We start from the raw sequence: 19091 nt of genomic DNA, 5'->3' as shown, positions 1-19091 counted from the left end.
TTGGCAGAAGCAGGCTACAAACACTAGCAATTTGTAGGAACATTTTGTGTCCTACTTGGTGTGGAGCTAAACTGGAACTGTATTTTCTGCCAGGGTACCTTGTCAGTGACCTTATACAAGTCACACTTTTTTTCTATATTTGCTTCTTTATTTTTAAAATGAGATTAAATATATTTTCCAGTGTACTTTATATGGTTGTCATGAGGATAAACCGTGATTAAATTTTATGTGAATATTTTTTAAAGAGGCTACCCAAATTTAGGATGATGTTATTACTATTAAAAAAAAATAAACAGAGCAGAGAGATATTGATTCCTCCTCCTCTGAGGGGTAAGCAGTATTTTGCTTCTCTATTTTGGTGAACACCTATGTCAGAAGAGCTGATAGTTAATTCCAAAAATCATAATTGTTATTAGTGATGACCTAGTGACCATGTTTTTCAGACTTGCCTGTGTAAGAACTGTATTTGTTCAGCTGTGTGGGTTTTTATTTTTTCTTATTTATTACCCTCATGAACTTGAGTGGTAAAAGCAAATGGTGTGCATGTCTCTTATCCTATATTAAACTTAATGGGAAGGGCATGTTGCTGTGAACAAATGGAGTGTATTTGTTTCCTCTAATCATTAATAATTAATTTTCTGTTAAAATATTGAAGCCTACAATTTTGGTAAAGCCAGAAGTTTTATGCTGAGCATTGCCACATTTTAAAGTGTAAAAGTCGGCCTTCACTCTAGGTAGAATTTTTTGCTCAGATTAAAATCTTTATTTTTAGAAATGGAACCTAGTCAGACTTTGAGGTGGCATAATGAGAAACCAAGAAAGATTTAGAGGAGTCACTAATTAGGGGAAAGTCTCAGAGGAAGTGATTAAAAAAGGAAGGTTTGGGGTTTTTTTTTTTGTTCTTGTTTTTTTCTAAAGATTTTATTTATTATTTGGCAGCGAGAGAAGGAACAGTGGGCGATGGGGGTAGAGGGAAAGAGAGGGAGAAGCTTATTTCCCACTGAGCAGGGGGGCCTGGCTGGTTAAATCCCAGGACCTGGGATCATGACCTGAGCCAAAGGCAGACACTTAACTGAATCACCCAGGCGCTCCAAAAAGGAAGGTTTGCGAAAGGACTAGCGAAGAGATCATGATTGTAGCATTAGCTTTTTGATGTTTTATTTGAACTGTGTACACACATACAGTAGGAGTTAGCTGGCCCTAGGGCTATGTAGTAGATAACTCTTCTTCCTGCACCTGCAGTAGGTAGTGATAGGCAGAAGCCAGGAGTTATGGGTGTCAGAAACCATGAGTGAGGAGGCCTGGTGGGACTCAGGCCCTGCTCCTCGGTAGGGGGCTTGTCCTCATGTAAAGCCAAGGGTTATATCAGCCTCTTGAACATTATAACTAACTTATAAGTAAACTAAGGACTTGCAGGTAGGATATGCTGGGGGGCAGGAAGGGTGCCTTCTGACCGTTTGACCTCTCAGTAGCACCACAAGGCGAAATTCACATCGAACTGCAGCATCTCATGTTTCAATACTTGATACAAACAATTTTATACCCTGCTACTTGACCTTTTTTCACTTTTACTAACTTTGAGTCTCTGAGAGTGTAAAACTTACCTATCAGGATATTCTCTTATTCCATCTAACATGATAATCTCTTGATAACTTTGAAGATTAGTTTATATATGCAGCAATTAAACAGTTGGACAAAGAACAGGTTTAGTTTATACAGAGTTAGTGAACGTGAGGAAATGTTTAACTATTAAAAAGCAGTAGTTTATATGATTAGGAAATATTGCTGTACAGACATGAACTTTTAAATGCCACTACGTAATGCTTCCTGGTTGCAGTAAAATTGATGTATTTCCACACTGCAGTGTATATTGATACAGCTCCTTGGAAAACAGTTAGTCCTAAATATCAAAAGCCATAAACTTGTTCATTCTTTTGACTCAGTAATTCACTACTGAAATTTTATCAACTCTTAAAAGAAGAGTTGAGTTTATGAAAATGTTTGTTGAAGTGTTAGTGATTCTACTGAAAACTAGGAAATAGGTTTAAATTGAAGAATGGATAAATAGGGGCCCCGGGGTAGCTCAGCAGTTGAGTGTCTACCTTTGGCTCAGGTCGTGATGCCGGTATCCTGGGATTGAGTCCTATGTCTGGCTCCCTGTTCAGTGGGGAGTCTGCTTCTCCATTTGCCCCTGGTCCTGCTTGTGTTCTCTCACTCTGTCTCTCAAATAAATAAATAATTTTTAAAAAAGAATGGATAAATAAAATCTGTTCTGTTATAAAAAGAACACCGAATTATCTGAACACTCCCATCACTGGCATGTAAAATACACACTTGGCAATGAAAATAACTTAGGTTGCTGAAGTTATGAGTGATTCATTGTTCTATCTTAAAAATGGACTTCGATATTACAACTTTGTATCTTAAATATTAAGGGTAATTGAATCATTTCTTCGTTGAATGGACAGGGTTTGCTGCCAAGCCTGGCCTTTAACTGCTGATTGTTATTTTTAGACATTTCTCTTGGGAAGTTGTGCTTCTGACAGGAATATAGTACTATATGATATGAGGCAAGCTACTCCTCTGAAAAAGGTGAGTTTCAGTTTGTTTTCTGCTTTGTACAATTGTTAATGCATTCCTTGATGAGATGAGTGACCAAAAAATGTGAAACAATTTTTTTTTTTTCAGAATTAAATTTTTTCATAGGCTTGTTCTTAGAAGCCACAGTAATTATAATGGCATTCTCTCATCTTGTTGCTTTTTAGGGACCCTTAAGTTTTTACTAAGTTCTGTATCCTAGTCAACTTTGTATCTTCTATAATGTCAGTAAATTTTAGGCACTGAAATTGGTACTTACTGAGCTCAGAGTTCTAAGTATTGCATCCCATTACTTCACACCCCATGGTTTTCATATGACACATACAGGATTCTGTTCCAGAATGTTTTGTAATGGATTCACCTAACAAGCTTTATTTGTTTAATTACATGCTGATGGATACTAGTTGACTAGGTTGTGTTTAGATAAGCACTGTCTTGTTCAAGGTGACTCATTTCCCCAGCAGTTTTAAGGCAGTCATTCCAGGACTTAGATACCAAACCTGAAACAACCTTAAGCTGACTCTACAGAGGGACAGACATATTGTCAGTAAAGAGAGGAGTGCCATTATAAGTAAAAGGGTATAAAGTTGAAGTCAAGTGCTCAAACTCAAGAATGCAGAAGGACCTAGACATCATTCATGTGTCATAGGTCTGTTGTGATAGTCCACATGTGAAAGAAATGCTTTTAATACTTTTGTTGTTCCTAAACTATTTTTACTACATGTAATAAATTCAGAAATATTAGAAGTAAAGTATATTCATTGAGATTTGAACTGCATAAAAATGATGATCTTTCCAAAGTACCACTTTAATTCTTTCACTCATTCACGTGGTCTAGTGGGCAGATTTTGCATAAACTTTGGTGTTAGGCCTTAAGCAGGTAACTTGATCTGTGTTTCTCCTATAAAATGATGATATTAATAATTATTTTCCAGCACATTGGTGAGAATAAAACGTGATATTTTATCTTTTATTAGCAGAATACTAAGATGAAATCTAGTTTAATAGATAGTAGTTTCTGGCCCATCTGCCTTTACATTTTCTGTTTTTAATGGTGCTCCATTACTTTTGGTTGAAGAAAAGAACTATAGCCTGGCTTTCAAGGCCCTCCATATCTGGTCCCAGTTTGCATTCCATTGATCTATTCGTTTCAGTTAGTGAGATAACATTTAAATAAGGTTTGTCACATGCAGGTCACCTTGGTGGAGGCAGAGGTCCTGTTTTCTTTCATTTCTTTATTCTATATAGTAGGCTATCATTATTTTTTCTGTCCTTTCTCTCCTACTCTTATTAGTTTTCAACCAGGGGTATATTTTTAGAAATGTGAGAGGGGCATTTTAGAGACTGGCCTTTAGTGGACATGTGCCTGAGAGGCTAAACATTTACAGTGGATGTTCATAGCAAAAGATTATCCTACTCGAAATGCCAGTAGTGTTCTTGGCTGAGAAACACAGATAGGCTGGTCCGTCCCAGATCGGCTCAAATCATGCTTGTCTTTTTAAAATCTTTCTTCTTTAACCCTAAAATCACCATTAATTTTGCCCCCAATTTGATACTTAATCATTTACTGTTTTTATTATATTTTAACTTCTCTTACATATATCTCATTTTTCTGACTAAACGATAAGTTATTCAAGGTTGAGGGACCATTTATTAAGCGTTTTTGTATTTTTCAGTCTTTACTGTTTAGCCTGTGTGCTCCGGAAACAATTAGTGATTGATTTCTTTTCCTCTTGCACCAACCTGAGTACTGTGCACATAATAGGTGTTTACTAAATATGTGTTTAAATCAGTTAAACACGGTGATTTCACGGTGATGGGTTACTGTCTTCTTCCTTTCTCAGGTCATCTTAGATATGAGAACAAATACAATTTGTTGGAACCCTATGGAAGCTTTCGTTTTTACTGCAGCAAATGAAGATTACAAGTAAGTTTTCTTCTTTTTAAAACTTATTTGGTTCTAGGGGCACCTGGGTTGCTCAGTAGGTTAAGCCTCTGCCTTCGGCTCAGGTCATGATCGCAGGGTCCTGGGATCAAGCCCTGCATTGGGCTCTCTGCTCATGGGGAGCCTGCTTCCTCCTCTCTCTCTCTCTCTCTGCCTGCCTCTCTGCCTACCTGTGATCTCTGTCTGTCAAAAACAAAACAAAACAAAACCCAGAAAACTTATTTGGTTCTATGTGAAGTGGCTCAACTGAATAAATTTTGCTAATGAAATACGTTTTCCTAGATAGTATTCCTTCAAATATAAGATAGAAAATTGTCACTTCTGTCTCTAAAATAAATGTATCTTCCAAACTGGAGAAGAGTGTCTTAGAAAAATATTCTCAGTAGACCAGAGACAGTAAACTACGACCGATGGGCCAAATCCTGTCTACTGCCCGTTTTTGTAAATAGTTATTGGATTATAATGATACTCATTTATATGCACTACCTGTTGTTCCTCTGGGTGGTGGAATTAAAGGTAAGTTTTGTACTCTGTACTTTTTTGAAAGCATTACATTTTCTGCAATGAGATTTATGTTTATGAGGATTAAAGTGTGTAAATGTAATCTTTAGGAATAATAAAAACTGGTAATATTTTTCCCTATCCCTTAGCTGCTGTGTAAAAAAGCTATATATTTAGGTGTGCATTATTTAGCCAATGGTCTTAATTTCCTTTTTGTCTCTTAGTACTGCATTGTTTCTTTATAAGAATTTATATGGAGTAATCAAACATTCTTTTACAGCTTGTATACATTTGATATGCGTGCGCTGGACACTCCTGTAATGGTACATATGGATCACGTGTCTGCAGTGCTTGATGTGGATTATTCTCCCACTGGGAAAGAGTTTGTGTCCGCCAGTTTTGATAAATCTATTCGTATCTTTCCTGTGGACAAAAGTAGAAGCAGGTATGTGACTACCAGTAAACTATTTTTTCTTATCTTGATCATCATTTACCTTTTTTGAAAGGTGGTTTGGTTATGTGTATATGGGGGACTCACATACTTAGGATACCAAATTCCACGGTGTCATCTATGGGCAAAACGTGAGCCTACTGGGCAGTTTCTTTCTCTGAGTAGGAAACTACCTTTATATAATTAGAAATCTTAGTGTTTGCCTTTATTTCAGAGTTGTTTTTAAGTGTTTATAGTACACTCTTTTTTAAGACTTAATTTTTTTTTTTAAGATTTTATTTATTTATTTGACAGAGACCACAAGTAGACAGAGAGGCAGGCAGAGAGAGAGAGAGGAGGAGGCAGGCTCCCTGCTGAGCAGAAAGCCCGATGCGGGGCTCTATCCCAGGCCCCTGGGATCATGACCTGAGCCAAAGGCAGAGGCTTTAACCCAGTGAGCTACCCAGGCGCCCCAAGACTTAATTTTTTAGAGCATTTTTAGGTTACTACTAAATTGAGAGGAAGGTAACATTTTGTTTTTTTGAGATTTTATTTATTCATTTGAGAGAGAGCATGAGAGTACAAGCAGGGGAAGTGGCAGAGGGTAGAGGGAGAAGCAGGCTCGCCACTGAGCACGGAGCCTGGTATGGAACCTGATCCTACCCTGGGATCTTAACCTGAGCCGAAGGCACATGCTTAACCAACTGAGCCACCCAGGCACTCCCAGAGATTTGTTGTATGGCCTCTGCCCCAATGCATGGAGAGCTGCTACCCCTCCACCCATTATCAACATCATTCACCAGAATAGTACGTTTGTTAGGAATAAGAATAAATGTGCATTGACACATCTTCATCACCTTAAATCCATAATTTATCTTTAGGGTTCACTCTTTGTGTTCTGCATTCTTTGGGTTTGAACAAATATATAATGATATATTCTCATCATGATAATATTTTCATTGCTCCAAAATAGAAACTTTAAAAAATTATTTAAAAAATTTTAAAAATGTTAAGAATGTAGAAAAGTTTTCCCTCATATAGTTTAAGAGCAATTGATAACAATACTTTACCTTATTTTTTTTTTCTTATTCAAACTCAGCTCTTATACATTCAAAGCAAAAATAAGAAAGAGAAAATAAAAAACCAGTTTAACTTGTGAGGACCATTCTCCCTCCATTCCACTAGTAGTTATATGCCCTGGAATGGCCAACAAGTGGGAGATAGGATACTCAGCTGTCCTGTCCTCCATTTGTCTCTTATTCTGTAAGCACATCCAGTGTAATTCTGGTGTGAAGATAGATGTTACTTTGTAGAGCTTGGCCCTTACTACATATTATGTATTACTGAATGTAATGTATATTTATACATCTCTATTATATAGTGCTGTATTGGGTTAGTTAATAGCGAATTATGGCATTTTAAGGTTTTAAGGATAGTTTTGACTGCACTTGGTTTTTTGCTTTATGAGCTGACTATAAAACCTAACTCTTGTGTAAGATAATTGCTGCTTGTATAGTGTGCTTTGGTTTATAGAGCACTTTTATGCATACTCTTGTTGTTCCTTAGTAATACTTTATATTGTCCCTAGAAGCATATTCAGAGCAAAACCAAGTAAGTTGGGGGAAATTTTCCCATAAAAAATGATTTTTAGTATACCTGGCTGGCTCAGCCCATTGGGTCATGAGTTCAAGCCCAATGTTGAGTATAGAGATTACTTAAAATAAATTTTTTTAAAAGATAATTAAAGTATTATAGTGGTGTTTACACTTGAAGATATGACTACCTCCATTTAAATATAGTAATAGTATTGACATTAAAATTTAAAAAGAATAAATGAATATTCTTTCTAAAATACCATATAAATATATATACACAGTGCATTCATATGCATAAATACATACACTTGATTGAGTGTCCTACTCTTATGTGGCGGAATTAAAGCTCAATGGGGGGGTGCCTGGGTGGCTCAGTGGGTTAAAGCCTCTGCTTTCGGCTCAGGTCATGATCCCAAGGTCCTGCGATCGAGCCCCGCATCAGGCTCTCCGCTCGAAAGGGAGCCTGCATCCCGCTCTCTCTGTGCCTACCTCTCTGCCTGCTTGTGATTTCTGTCTGTCAAATAAAATCTTTAAAAAAAAAAAAAAAAAAGAAAAAAAGCTCATTGGGGAAAAGATGGACTTGGTGAAAGGTAACAGTGATTAGAGGTAGGAAAGGAAAGGAGAGGAGTGAGTGGAATCTGGGAGAGGAAGGAACAGAAAACATATAATGAGAGTGGGAGGTGATGATCTGTGCCAGAGGACCACAGTGTGGAGCTGGTAAAGCAGTATACCCAGCTTCATAAAGATTGCTGATAGTAGGCAGGCAGGGGATACTCAGCACTACACTAATGAGGACTGGCTCTTGATGATGGTAGTAGAGAGTTGTTCTGGGACCCTTCCTTCCCTTAAGGGAAAAATGACTCTAGACAACATAAATTTGGTGTTGTAATTACAGCAGGCTGGAGAAATCTCACCATTTTAGTGCAGTGATGAGAATTTTGGTCACTACTTGTACTGAAAACTAGCTTAGCTTCTATAGTACTGAACCTTTTTGAGTCTTTTGAGTGGTGTTCATTTTCAAAGTTCGTATTGTGTCCTTTTTCTGACTCGGGGGCGTTCTGTTCTAGAATTCAGGTACATCTAAGTCAGGGGCCTTAGGTGCAGAATTTCAAGGAGTTCCTCATTGTTGTCAGGGTTGTGCAGGTGTCATCCCTGTGTCTACACCTCAGTTTCTTCACCCTCATCCCAGCCTCATATCAGAAATAAAAAAGTCTTTCAGTGACTCCTCAAAGTCAGACAACTCATCCATACCTTTTTTCATCCCAGCCAACCTGCTTTTTTTTAACTTTTTGGTATTTTTATTTATGGTAGTTGCGTCTTCCTACCCTGTGATTAGAGGGAGCCATACTGATTCCTAACCTTTCTTGTATTACTGATTATCAGCATGCCATTATCATCATTGTTATGTATCTCATTAAAAAGTTTCTTGAATCAAAAGCATAATGACTGGAATATTCTGATGACGTTGATCTTCATTCCATTTTCTGCATGTAGAACTCCCAGTGTTGGGTTTCATATGGCTGTTGCCTCCTTTACAACTTACTGGATATTCTCCAAACTGTCATGAATGGTTTGTTGGGATTATTCAGTCAGGCCCGCAGCAGGGCTGCTGGTTTGCATTCTTCTCACATCCCTGGAAGATACTAAGAATTTGGGGAATGTGACCCTCCGTTATTTTCTTTGCATCACAGCTGCCATAGTAGGACAGCACTTTTCTCTTTCTTTTTTTTTTTTTTAATTAAATTTTTTATTTTTTTATAAACATATAATGTATTTTTATCCCCAGGGGTACAGGTCTGTGAATCGCCAGTTTTACACACTTCACAGCACTCACCATAGCACATACCCTCCCCGATGTCCATAACCCCATGCCCCTTCTCCTGGCCTCCCTCCCCCCAGCAACCCTCAGTTTGTTTTGTGAAATTAAGAGTCTCTTATTATTTGTCTCCCTCCCAATCCCATCTTGTTTCATTTATTCTTTTCCTACACCCCAAACCCCCCATGTTGCATCTCCACTTCCTCATATCAGGGAGATCATATGATAGTTGTCTTTCTCCAATTGACTTACTTCGCTAAGCGTAGTACCCTCTAATTCCTTCCATGTCATCGCAAATGGCAAGATTTCATTTCTTTTGTTGGCTGCATAGTATTCCATTGTGTATATATACCACATCTTCTTTATCCATTCATCTGTTGATGGACATCTAGGTTCTTTCCATAGTTTGGCTATTGTGGACATTGCTGCTATAAACATTTGGGTGCACGTGCCCCTTCAGATCACTGCGTTTGTATCTTTAGGGTAAATACCCAGTAGTGCAATTGCTGGGTCATAGGGTAGCTCTATTTTCAACTTTTTGAGGAACCTCCATGCTGTTTTCCAGAGTGGTTGCACCAGCTTGCATTCCCACCAACAGCGTAGAAGTGTTCCCCTTTCTCCGCATCCTCGGCAGTATCTGTCATTTCCTGACTTGTTAATTTTAGCCATTCTGACTGGTGTGAGGTGGTATCTCATTGTGGTTTTGATTTGTATTTCTCTGATGCCAGGTGATGTGGAGCACTTTTTCATGAGTCTTTTGGCCATTTGATGTCTTCTTTGCAGAAATGTCTGTTCATGTCCTCTGCCCATTTCTTGATTGGATTATTTATTCTTTGGGTGTTGAGTTTGCTAAGCTCTTTATAGATTTTGAATACTAGCCCTTTATCTGATATGTCGTTTGCAAATATCTTCTCCTATTCAGGACAGCACTTTTCTAATAGGATGCATAAGCAGACAGAAAGAATGGGAAAAGAACTAAGAAAGAGAGAATTGAGAATGTTTGGACACCTATCATCTCAAGGACCCGCAGCTGAGTTCAAACTGAATTATTCCAAAGCTATTGTGGGCATCCAAACACGGGTCTATCTAAAAAGCTCAAGTAATTTCCAAAGTTGTATGAAGTAAGGAGTTCTTAAGCCCCATTTCCAGGGAGTTGTCTTCTGATGTCATTTAGAGATTTTGTAATCACTGTGGTGATATATAGTACTTGTTGGGTTTAGATACAAGTGGTATTTCCTCTAATCTTTGCCTTCATCTGCTGAACAGGTAGTTCTGGTTTGTTCTGTGGTCTGCTTTTTATGTAATGTTTATGTAATGTTTATTACAAACATCAGATAGGACAGCCAGTGCTTTGAATAATCTTTATTTTTAAACTGTTTTTCTCTGAAAGACCTTAAAATGGTAACATGTACTTTTGAAGTAAAGTCAGTATTTGAAATTAGAAAATAGTATGAAGTTTCCTCAAAAAGTTAAAAATAGAGCTACCCTACGACCCGGCAATTGCACTACTAGCTATTTACCCCAAAGATACAGATGTAGTGAGAAGAAGGGGTACATGCACCCCAATGTTCATAGCAGCAATGTCCACAATAGCCAAACTGTGGAAGGAGCTGGGATGCCCTTCAACAGAGGAATGGATAAAGAAGGTGTGGTACATATATACAATGGAATATTACTCAGACATCAGAAAGGATGGATACCCACCATTTGTATCGACATGGATGGACCTGGAGGGGATTATGCTAAGTGAAATAAGTTAAACAGAGTAGTACTGTGATAAGGTAATTATCACATGGTTTCACTCGTATGTGGAACATAAAAAGTAGCATAGAGGACCATAGGGGAAATGAGGGAAAACTGATTATGGGGGGAATCAGAGAGGGAGACAAACCATTAGAGACTATGGACTCCCGGAAACAAACTGAGGGTTTCAGAGGGGAGGGGTGTGGGGGGATGGGGTAGCCAGGTGATGGGTATTAAGGAGGACTGGGTGTTACATGCAACTAATGAATCGTTGAACACCACATCAAAACTAAGGATATGTACTGTATGGTGGCTAACTGAACATAATAAAGAAAAACAATGAAGTTACTAATTTGAGAGCTTAAAAAAATGAAATTAGGCTTATTGGGATTTCATTCAATATTTACTAAGCAAACAAGTAAATTACTTGCATTCACATGGAGTACTTTGACTGTATAGTAAAGAATTTAAGTTTTTAAAATGTATCTCCTAATAGCATGACTTTCAGTGAGCTTTTTAAAATCTTCATAAAGGTATCTAGAAGTTAAGAATTTCACATACTTTACAATTAAGGAGGATCTGTTTTGGTTAAGGAACCATTGGATTTGACTGGTTTCATATATCAACAGATTATTTTTAATGGTTAAAGCCTGATTGAATTTTCCTATCATTTATTTTTTTTAAAGATTTTATTTATTTATTTATTTGAGGGAGAGAGTGTGATCAAGCACAAGCACGGGGAGCTGCAGAGGGAGAGGGAAAAGCAGGCTCCCCACTGAGCAGGGACCTGGTTCTATCCAGGGAACCTGATATCATGACCTGAGCCAAAGGCAGACACTTGACCAACAGAGCCATCCAGGCATCCCAAATTTCCTGTCCTTTAAATTCATCATGGGATGCCTGAGTGGCTAAGTTGGTTAGGTCTGCCTTCAGCCTAGGTCCCAGGGTCCTAGGATCGAGTTCCCCATCACGCTGCTTGCTTGGTGAGGGACCTGCCTTTCCCTGCTGTTTCCCCTGCTTATGCTCACTCTCTTTTTCTCTCTCTTTGACAGATAAATAAATAAAATCTTTTTACATACATACATACATACACACATTATAGTGCTAAAGAAAAGAAGGGCCACTTAAGTAGGTAGAGATTATGAGAAGTGAATCTTGTAAAAGCAGAGCATTGAGAGGGGAAAGAAATGCAGTCTGTCTCATCTAGTTTTTATTATAATAGGATGTTCTTTCTAACCATCTTTCCCCTTTTAGAAATAACTTTCTTTGGGTTTCTCTACATGTTCACTTGAGCTCAAAACATATCCGTTAGAAACATTGTAAAAGACTAGTTTTGTGAGTGTATCTCAGATAATTTTTATAAATCCGAATTCTTTCTGATCTGGTCAGGATGTGTGGGTTTTCTTCTACTGTGCAAAATGGCCAACTTTGGTTCCTTTCTGTCAAGTCTCTGTTTTGAATTGTCTAACCCAGATACGGAAAACTCATTTCTCCAAAAGTCTCTATTTTTCCTGACCTTGCCTTTTACTTGTCTTTTAATGCTCTTTTTAACACTTTCCCAATATAGAATCTTCTGTGAATTCACTTAGCGTGTTTCACAGCCTTTCCAAATAGGTACGATATTTTACATCTCCATTTATTAAATGATTCTTAACTCATCAGACACTTCTATAGCCCACCCTTTCCGTTCACACATGTAAATCATCAACTCTCACTTTAATTAAGTAAGTTTTTTAAACAATTCGACCAAAACAAAAATCATACATTAGGATCAACATACCAGGATGTGCTCTTTGAAAGCTATTACATTTATTTTATTTTCCAGTAAAATGAAAAAAAAAAATATGATTATTGATCTGAATTGATTTGGAGGGAGGAGACAGTTTCTTTTTGCTAAAAAATTACTCTAGGGACGCCTGGGTGGCTCAGTTGGTTAAGCAGCTGCCTTCGGCTCAGGTCATGATCCCAGCGTCCTGGGATCGAGTCCCACATCTGGCTCCTTGCTCTGCGGGGAGCCTGCTTCTCCCTCTGACTCTGCCTGCCACTCTGTCTGCCTATGCTCGCTCTCGCTCGCTCTCTCTCTGACAAATAAATAAATAAAATCTTTTTAAAAAAATAAAAAATAAAAAATAAAATAAAAAATTACTCTAGCTTCACCATATTTTGTTTGTGTTATAAATATGCCTTCAGTAATTTTGTGAACTTTCCTGGGCATCTGGTTTTGTTTAGTTTGTTTATATTTATTTTTCTTATTGGATTCTAATTCCTCTGAGGGCAGGAGTTTTGTTTTGTTTTGTTTTAACTCCCCAGGGCATAGCATAGAACCTTGTTAGTCTGGTTCAATGAAAGTACGTTAGCATTAATTTGAATTTCCCTTTTATACTCTCTTAAAGACTCAGAAATGCTATCCTGATACTTGATGGGCAATGGTTAAAGAAAAGCTGTATCAAAATCCTAATTTTAGGGGTGCATGGGTGGCTCAGTTGGTTAAGTGGCTGCCATTAGCTCAGATCATGATCCCAGGGTCCTGGGATCGAGCCCCATATTGGGCTCTCTGCTCAGCAGAGAGCCTGCTTTTCCCTCTTCCTCTGCCTGCCGCACTGCCTGCTTGTGCTCTCTCTCTGTGTCTCTCTGTCAAATAAATAAAATCTTTAAAAAATAGTAATAAAATTAATTAAATTTTTAAAATCCTAATTTTTACTAAATTCCTCTTTTGTAGGGAAGTCTATCACACAAAGAGAATGCAACATGTTATCTGTGTAAAATGGACTTCTGACAGCAAATATATTATGTGTGGATCTGATGAAATGAACATTCGTCTGTGGAAAGCTAATGCTTCTGAAAAATTGGGTGTGGTAAGAGAACCCTTTTTATTTCATTGTCATAAAACTAGTTTCTAATTTAGTGGGTAATATTATATTGTAAAGAATTTATTTGAAATATTCTTAAGTATTTTGTTTTTTGGGTTTTTTTTTTTTTTTAAAGATTTTATTTATTTATTTGACAGAGAGAGATCGCAATTATGCAGAGAGGCAGGCAGGCAGAGTGAGAGGGGAGAAGCAGGCTCACCACTGAGCAGAGAGCCCCATATGGGGCTCAATCCCAGGACCCTGGGATCATGACCTGAGCTGAAGGCAGAGGCTTTAATCCACTGAACCACCCAGGCATCCCAGAAATACTCTTAAGTATTTTGATCAAACTGGCATAGTTGTGATAAAAAATAAGTTAGCAGCAAAATAGACAAGGCTGTATTGAGGTTTACTTTTTTATATCAGAGGCACCTTCAGAGGCCTTTGTTAATTAAAATATTTGATAATATTTGAGTCTTCTTGATTCTCTGTGTTTTTCTTGAGACAAGGAGAGAAGGTCTAAAGACTAAAAAGTTAGAACTGAGAATGCTTGCTTCCTCTGTTAAAGGAATAGTAATCAGGCACATAAAGGGTTCAAGTGCCTGAGAGGTCTTTTAATTTCAAAAACAGTGAAACACTAACTTAAAAAAATATATAGAAATCTTCAGACTGTAAAGAAGATTCAGTGAAGATAGAACACATATTATCATTGGCTGGCTACCTCTGGATTGGAGGTTATGGTTGGTTTTTCTTTTGTTTTTGATGTTTTCTGAATGTCTCATGTTTCTGCTATGAAACATTTCATATCAAACATGAGTGTTTTTATCAACAACAAATACTAAGTTTAAAGAGAAAAGGTTAAGTGTAAGTTATTTTCTACATAACCCCAGTAAGGAAAATCAAGATAAGATAAACAGTAATTAAAGGCAATTTTATTTTAGGCTTAATGATTGGTAAATATCACACTATGCGTAGGTTTCAGTTCATCATTATATGTTCCTCTAAATCCTATCCTTAACATTTGTTAAACGAGACATCACAGAATTGAACACTTTTTGTTTTCTTTTTTTTTTTTTTTTAAAGATTTTATTTATTTATTTGACAGAGAGAGATCACAAATAGACAGAGAGGCAGACAGAGAGAGAGAGAGAGAGAGGGAAGCAGGCTCCCTGCTGAGCAGAGAGCCCGATGCGGGCCTCGATCCCAGGACCCTGAGATCATGACCTGAGCCGAAGGCAGCGGCTTAACCCACTGAGCCACCCGGCGCCCGAACACTTTTTGTTTTCTGTTTCAGTAGTTATTTTTATGGAAAAACTGTCAAGGACTTAATTTAGGTGCTTTTTCTATGCTGTTTATGCCCAGAGGTCTGACTCAGTAGTCCACATAGCCCTACTCCCTCAGGACTGATATTTTAAGTGGTGGCATCTATCTACATTAGAGGCATACAGCCCAGCGTTTGCAGAGATAAGATACACGTAACCTTGCTAAAGGTAGAATTATTTTGGCATTTTTGGTCGCATATCCTAGAAGTTTAGTTTTTGGAAGAAACTGCGCTTCCTAGCTTTGTTATTTGAAGAAAAGAACAAACCATTCACTGAAGTATCAAAATGCATTTTTCCAGCTTACATCACGAGAAAAAGCAGCCAAAGATTATAACCAGAAGTTGAAGGAGAAATTTCAACATCATCCTCATATAAAACGCATTGCTCGTCACCGACATCTACCAAAATCTATCTACAGCCAGATCCAGGAACAGCGGATCATGAAGGAAGCTCGCCGACGAAAGTATGATTTGGGGCATTTGATTCTCTCTCAGTACCCTTCTCTAACTTCCCCTCTCAGATCACCGGAAATAAACAGAAACATTCTTTTCAAGGGAGTAATTTATGTGCTGTTGCACAGTAGAGATGTTTTTGAAATCTTCCTTGAAGGGGAAACAGTGATTATCTGAGAATTTCCATTACCTATTTTATGAGATTATGTTTAAAGGTCAACCAGTAGAAATGAATTCCATCAAAATAAGGAAACATTTTTGCTCATTCTAAAAAAAGTATTGTAAATAATGTTTTAAAAAATTCTTTCTAATGAAGCTGGAATTAAGAGGTATTGTATATTTTCCAAGTTAAAGAATGCAAAGAACTCATAGCATCCATTTCTTGAAACATGTTAGAAAAAGTTTTACTCATAGAATTTTGAATCTGAAGCAGAGCTCACTGCCATTTTCCCAGTAGAATGTTCTTCTCTTTGGAATAGGACACTATTATGTGATGAGAGAAGAAACAATTAAATTAACCAACTTGACTTCTAGCTACTTTTTACCCAGTCTCCTTCTGAAAACATTTTTCTTTATCAGTAAGGAGTTTTCTGGTGAAAGAAAACCCTGGTTTTTCTAAGAAAGGTTTCTTTGGTTAAGGTGATTTCTCATAAACTTGCTTATGTTTTGTGTATTTTGTTTATTTCTAGGGAGGTGAATCGTCTCAAACATAGCAAGCCTGGATCTGTGGCAATTGTGTCAGAGAAGAAGAAACACGTAGTGGCAGTTGTGAAATAATACTTGGTATTCCTACCAATCCTGATGTATAATTATTTGTTATATTTTGATGTGCAGACTGTATAAATAAAATACTGGTTCTAGAATAATGACAAACAGCTCAGTTACATGTGTAGAACTGAAAAACAGTACCCCTGAAAAACTGTCCTGAAAGATGGCCTGGTTGATAAGACTATCCAACATTTTATCTTTGATCTGCTTACTTATTTCATTGAAGAATACAGTATTGCCAACTAACATGTTTATTACTGCTAGAAATTACAGATACACTTTGATCTATTATTGTAGATATACTTTACATTTGAATTTACATTTATGACCAAACATCTCTTTTGTTACCTTTAGTATTACTTTGGGTAATTATTGCAATGATTCTTCCAGTGATTACATATAATGTGTGGAAGAATTATGTTAAAACTTTTTTTAATTCATTTAATTTTCTGTGCTTTATTTGTATTTGGCTCTTTGAGACTTTAAAGATAATCAGGTTGCATTTATATAACTTTTATAAATAATCATTATAATTTATGGTCAAGTTAAGATAATAAAACATCTTTTTCTCAGTGTTGTAACTTTGATCCCTTTCTGCTAATTTCTCTTCATTCTCAGTAAATCGTAAATACTTCTGTGTTGGTTTTTTTTAAATTGTGGTTTAGTAAACTTTATTATGAGTATATATAACCCAAATTTTAGGAAATTTTAACTAAAGAAGAGATTTTTAGGGGTACCTTGGTGGCTTAGTTGGTTAAGCATCCAACTCTTGATTGCAGCTCAGGTCTTGAACTCGGGGTCATCAGTTCAAGCCCGGCATTGAGTTCCACACTGGTTGTGGAAACTACTTAAATAAAAAACTGAAAGAAGAGATTTGTAAAAACACACAAATATATATGTTAAGAATGCATATATTTGTAGTAAAAATATAAAGAAATGCACAGGAATGATCAAAATCTGGAGAGTTGGAGGAAGATAAGGTGGGATAGACAGGAGACTTCCACTCTTACTGATGTTCCTTTCTTAAGCTGTATGATTGTTGTATTATTTATGCTTTCTTGGGTATTTCACCATATTTTTCTTAAGACGGAGAAGAGGTCAACCATCTACCTTTTAATTCATGTGATCTGTTAAAGGCCTTACTTATTTGATTTGCAAGGTGAACCAAGTTGTTTTTTGCACTATACTGCTGTTAGTTTGGGTGTGGTTTCAAAGATGTATGTATGCAAAAACTGATCCAAAAACATGAGCTTTGGTGAAATTTGAGTCCTACAAGAAGCAGATACCTAAATGGGATTAGATGCGCAAGAGATTTGTTGGCAGGAACTATCTGTAAAAGACTAAGAGGCGGGAGCAGGAGTACGCAGGGAGAGCCTTCTCTCTGGACCATAGGCTTGACACCTGTGACAGGAGAGCAGGAAGAAAGGAGGACTACGAGGAGCCTCAGGATGCAGTGTCGTTTTAAGAAAGGTTGGGCCAGACTGATGGGGTGTCCTGGTACCAAAGTTGCTTATCTGACGAGTCCCGTATTCAAGAATGAGCCAGCACTACTACCCTCATGTGCCCAGTCGGTGGCAGGGAGCAGCCGTGGGGAAGCATGACCTTATAGTAATACAGTAGTGGCAGCTGGGACCCTTCAGCTAGGACTTTATAGCTGCACCCCTTGTGCCGTGCAGATCCACTTCTTACAGGTTTGGGGAACAACTCCTCCATGATTTCCATGCATCTCTTTTAGAAGAGGGAATTTGAATGGTCAGTAACCCCTCTCTCTGAAGGGCCACAACTAGTACTCATCTTCTCTGTCTTCTGTCATCTTTTTATAATTTTCCTTATCTTCAGCTATCAGCTTAGCAAGTTTTGGTGGTTTACCTAATAGTATGACCCAAACCTTCATTCCTGAGGGGACTGAACCTTTGGTAATCATAACCTCCCCACATAGGGGTTCCATACATACCCATTTACAGTTGCAGTGGAGCAAGGGAATATCAGCAGACACCAAAGGGATTGCCTGTGTTCTGCACGTATTTTTCCCATCTCCCCCCTAACTGCCTCTGGTCAAAGTCTGTACTTCTGCCAGGAGGCTGGCCACTCTTCTATGCTTTTGGTCCCTGGACATAAGTTCAAAGTACCTTGGTGAGAGTCAGTAGGACTTCTGCAGTGTTCCTTAGCAAGAGTATATACACCCCTTTTGGCTACCAAATCTTCCAACCCTGCAGAGCGCAGAGTTTTAGTAATGGGAAGTAGTGGGTCACTAAGAATGGTGGAGCCATTGCTTTTCCCTCTAGGTCCTTGGACACAAAGGTTTGTGATTTAGTGGATTTAATCATTTGAAAGGATGGTACCCCATCCTTTTACCATATTGTATCTGAGCTGGTGCTTACATTATGTCATTAGGCCATTCCAGTAATCTAGGAGATTGTGTATTTCTGTGTATGTGCTGTGATCAGTGGGGTCCTTTGGTTGGGTGCAGTCTCTTACTCCTTTGTTTTGAAGTAGGTTCCCTAGATGAATAACTGTGGAGTGGGATTCATGCCTGTGAATTAGGCATTCTGTTAATGTCCAGAAAGTGGTGCTGGCTGAGATTTTGTGACTGCTATCTGGGGATATTGGCATTGGTATGTCTGTGAAAATGAATTGCTGGCCCTTCTAGGATCAAAGGGATCATATAGTCGTGTTGGCACCAAGTGGTTGTTTGTTCTCCTCAGGGAATAAATAGTGCCATATCAACACAACATTGGTCTCTGTCATTAACAGGACAGTCAGAGACACAATAGCTAGATCCACTTTGGTAAGTGGGACTTCATTTTGTTGAGCTCATTCGTAGCCTCTATCTCTGCCACAAGCCATTCTATCCATGTGCCCCGTGTGCCTTTTCCAGGTTGGCTAATGTCGACTAGTAGTTATTCTGTCTACTTGGTGGTTCAGTGCCTCTTCCATGGTCGATTTTTTGGTGAACATTAGCATGCTGTATGAAATACTTAATCTTGACTCCCTCATATCCATTCATACATCTACTCCAGACTTCCTTGTCAGATCTTCTAGCCTTTCCTTCCACATCCTGACCTGCCATCA

General features: G+C 37.9%; 1 protein-coding gene across 1 annotated transcript in view; it reads left to right on the top strand.

Moving 5' to 3' along the window:
- DCAF13 (DDB1 and CUL4 associated factor 13) overlaps positions 1-16600 on the top strand; it is a 28270-nt gene extending 11670 nt beyond the window's left edge. The window contains exons 6-11 of the mRNA XM_059165867.1: positions 2515-2592; positions 4443-4525; positions 5325-5489; positions 13348-13483; positions 15099-15262; positions 15941-16600. Of these exons, the coding sequence (XP_059021850.1) occupies positions 2515-2592; positions 4443-4525; positions 5325-5489; positions 13348-13483; positions 15099-15262; positions 15941-16028 (714 nt within the window). The 3' untranslated portion in view covers positions 16029-16600. The remainder of the gene's footprint in view (positions 1-2514; positions 2593-4442; positions 4526-5324; positions 5490-13347; positions 13484-15098; positions 15263-15940) is intronic.
- The last annotated feature ends 2491 nt before the right edge of the window (positions 16601-19091 follow it).

The sequence above is a fragment of the Mustela lutreola genome, chromosome 3 (assembly GCF_030435805.1).
Source record: "Mustela lutreola isolate mMusLut2 chromosome 3, mMusLut2.pri, whole genome shotgun sequence".
NCBI lineage: Eukaryota > Metazoa > Chordata > Mammalia > Carnivora > Mustelidae > Mustela > Mustela lutreola.
The sequence above is the reverse complement of the archived record's forward strand: the minus strand, read 5'-3'. Positions and strand labels throughout refer to the sequence as shown.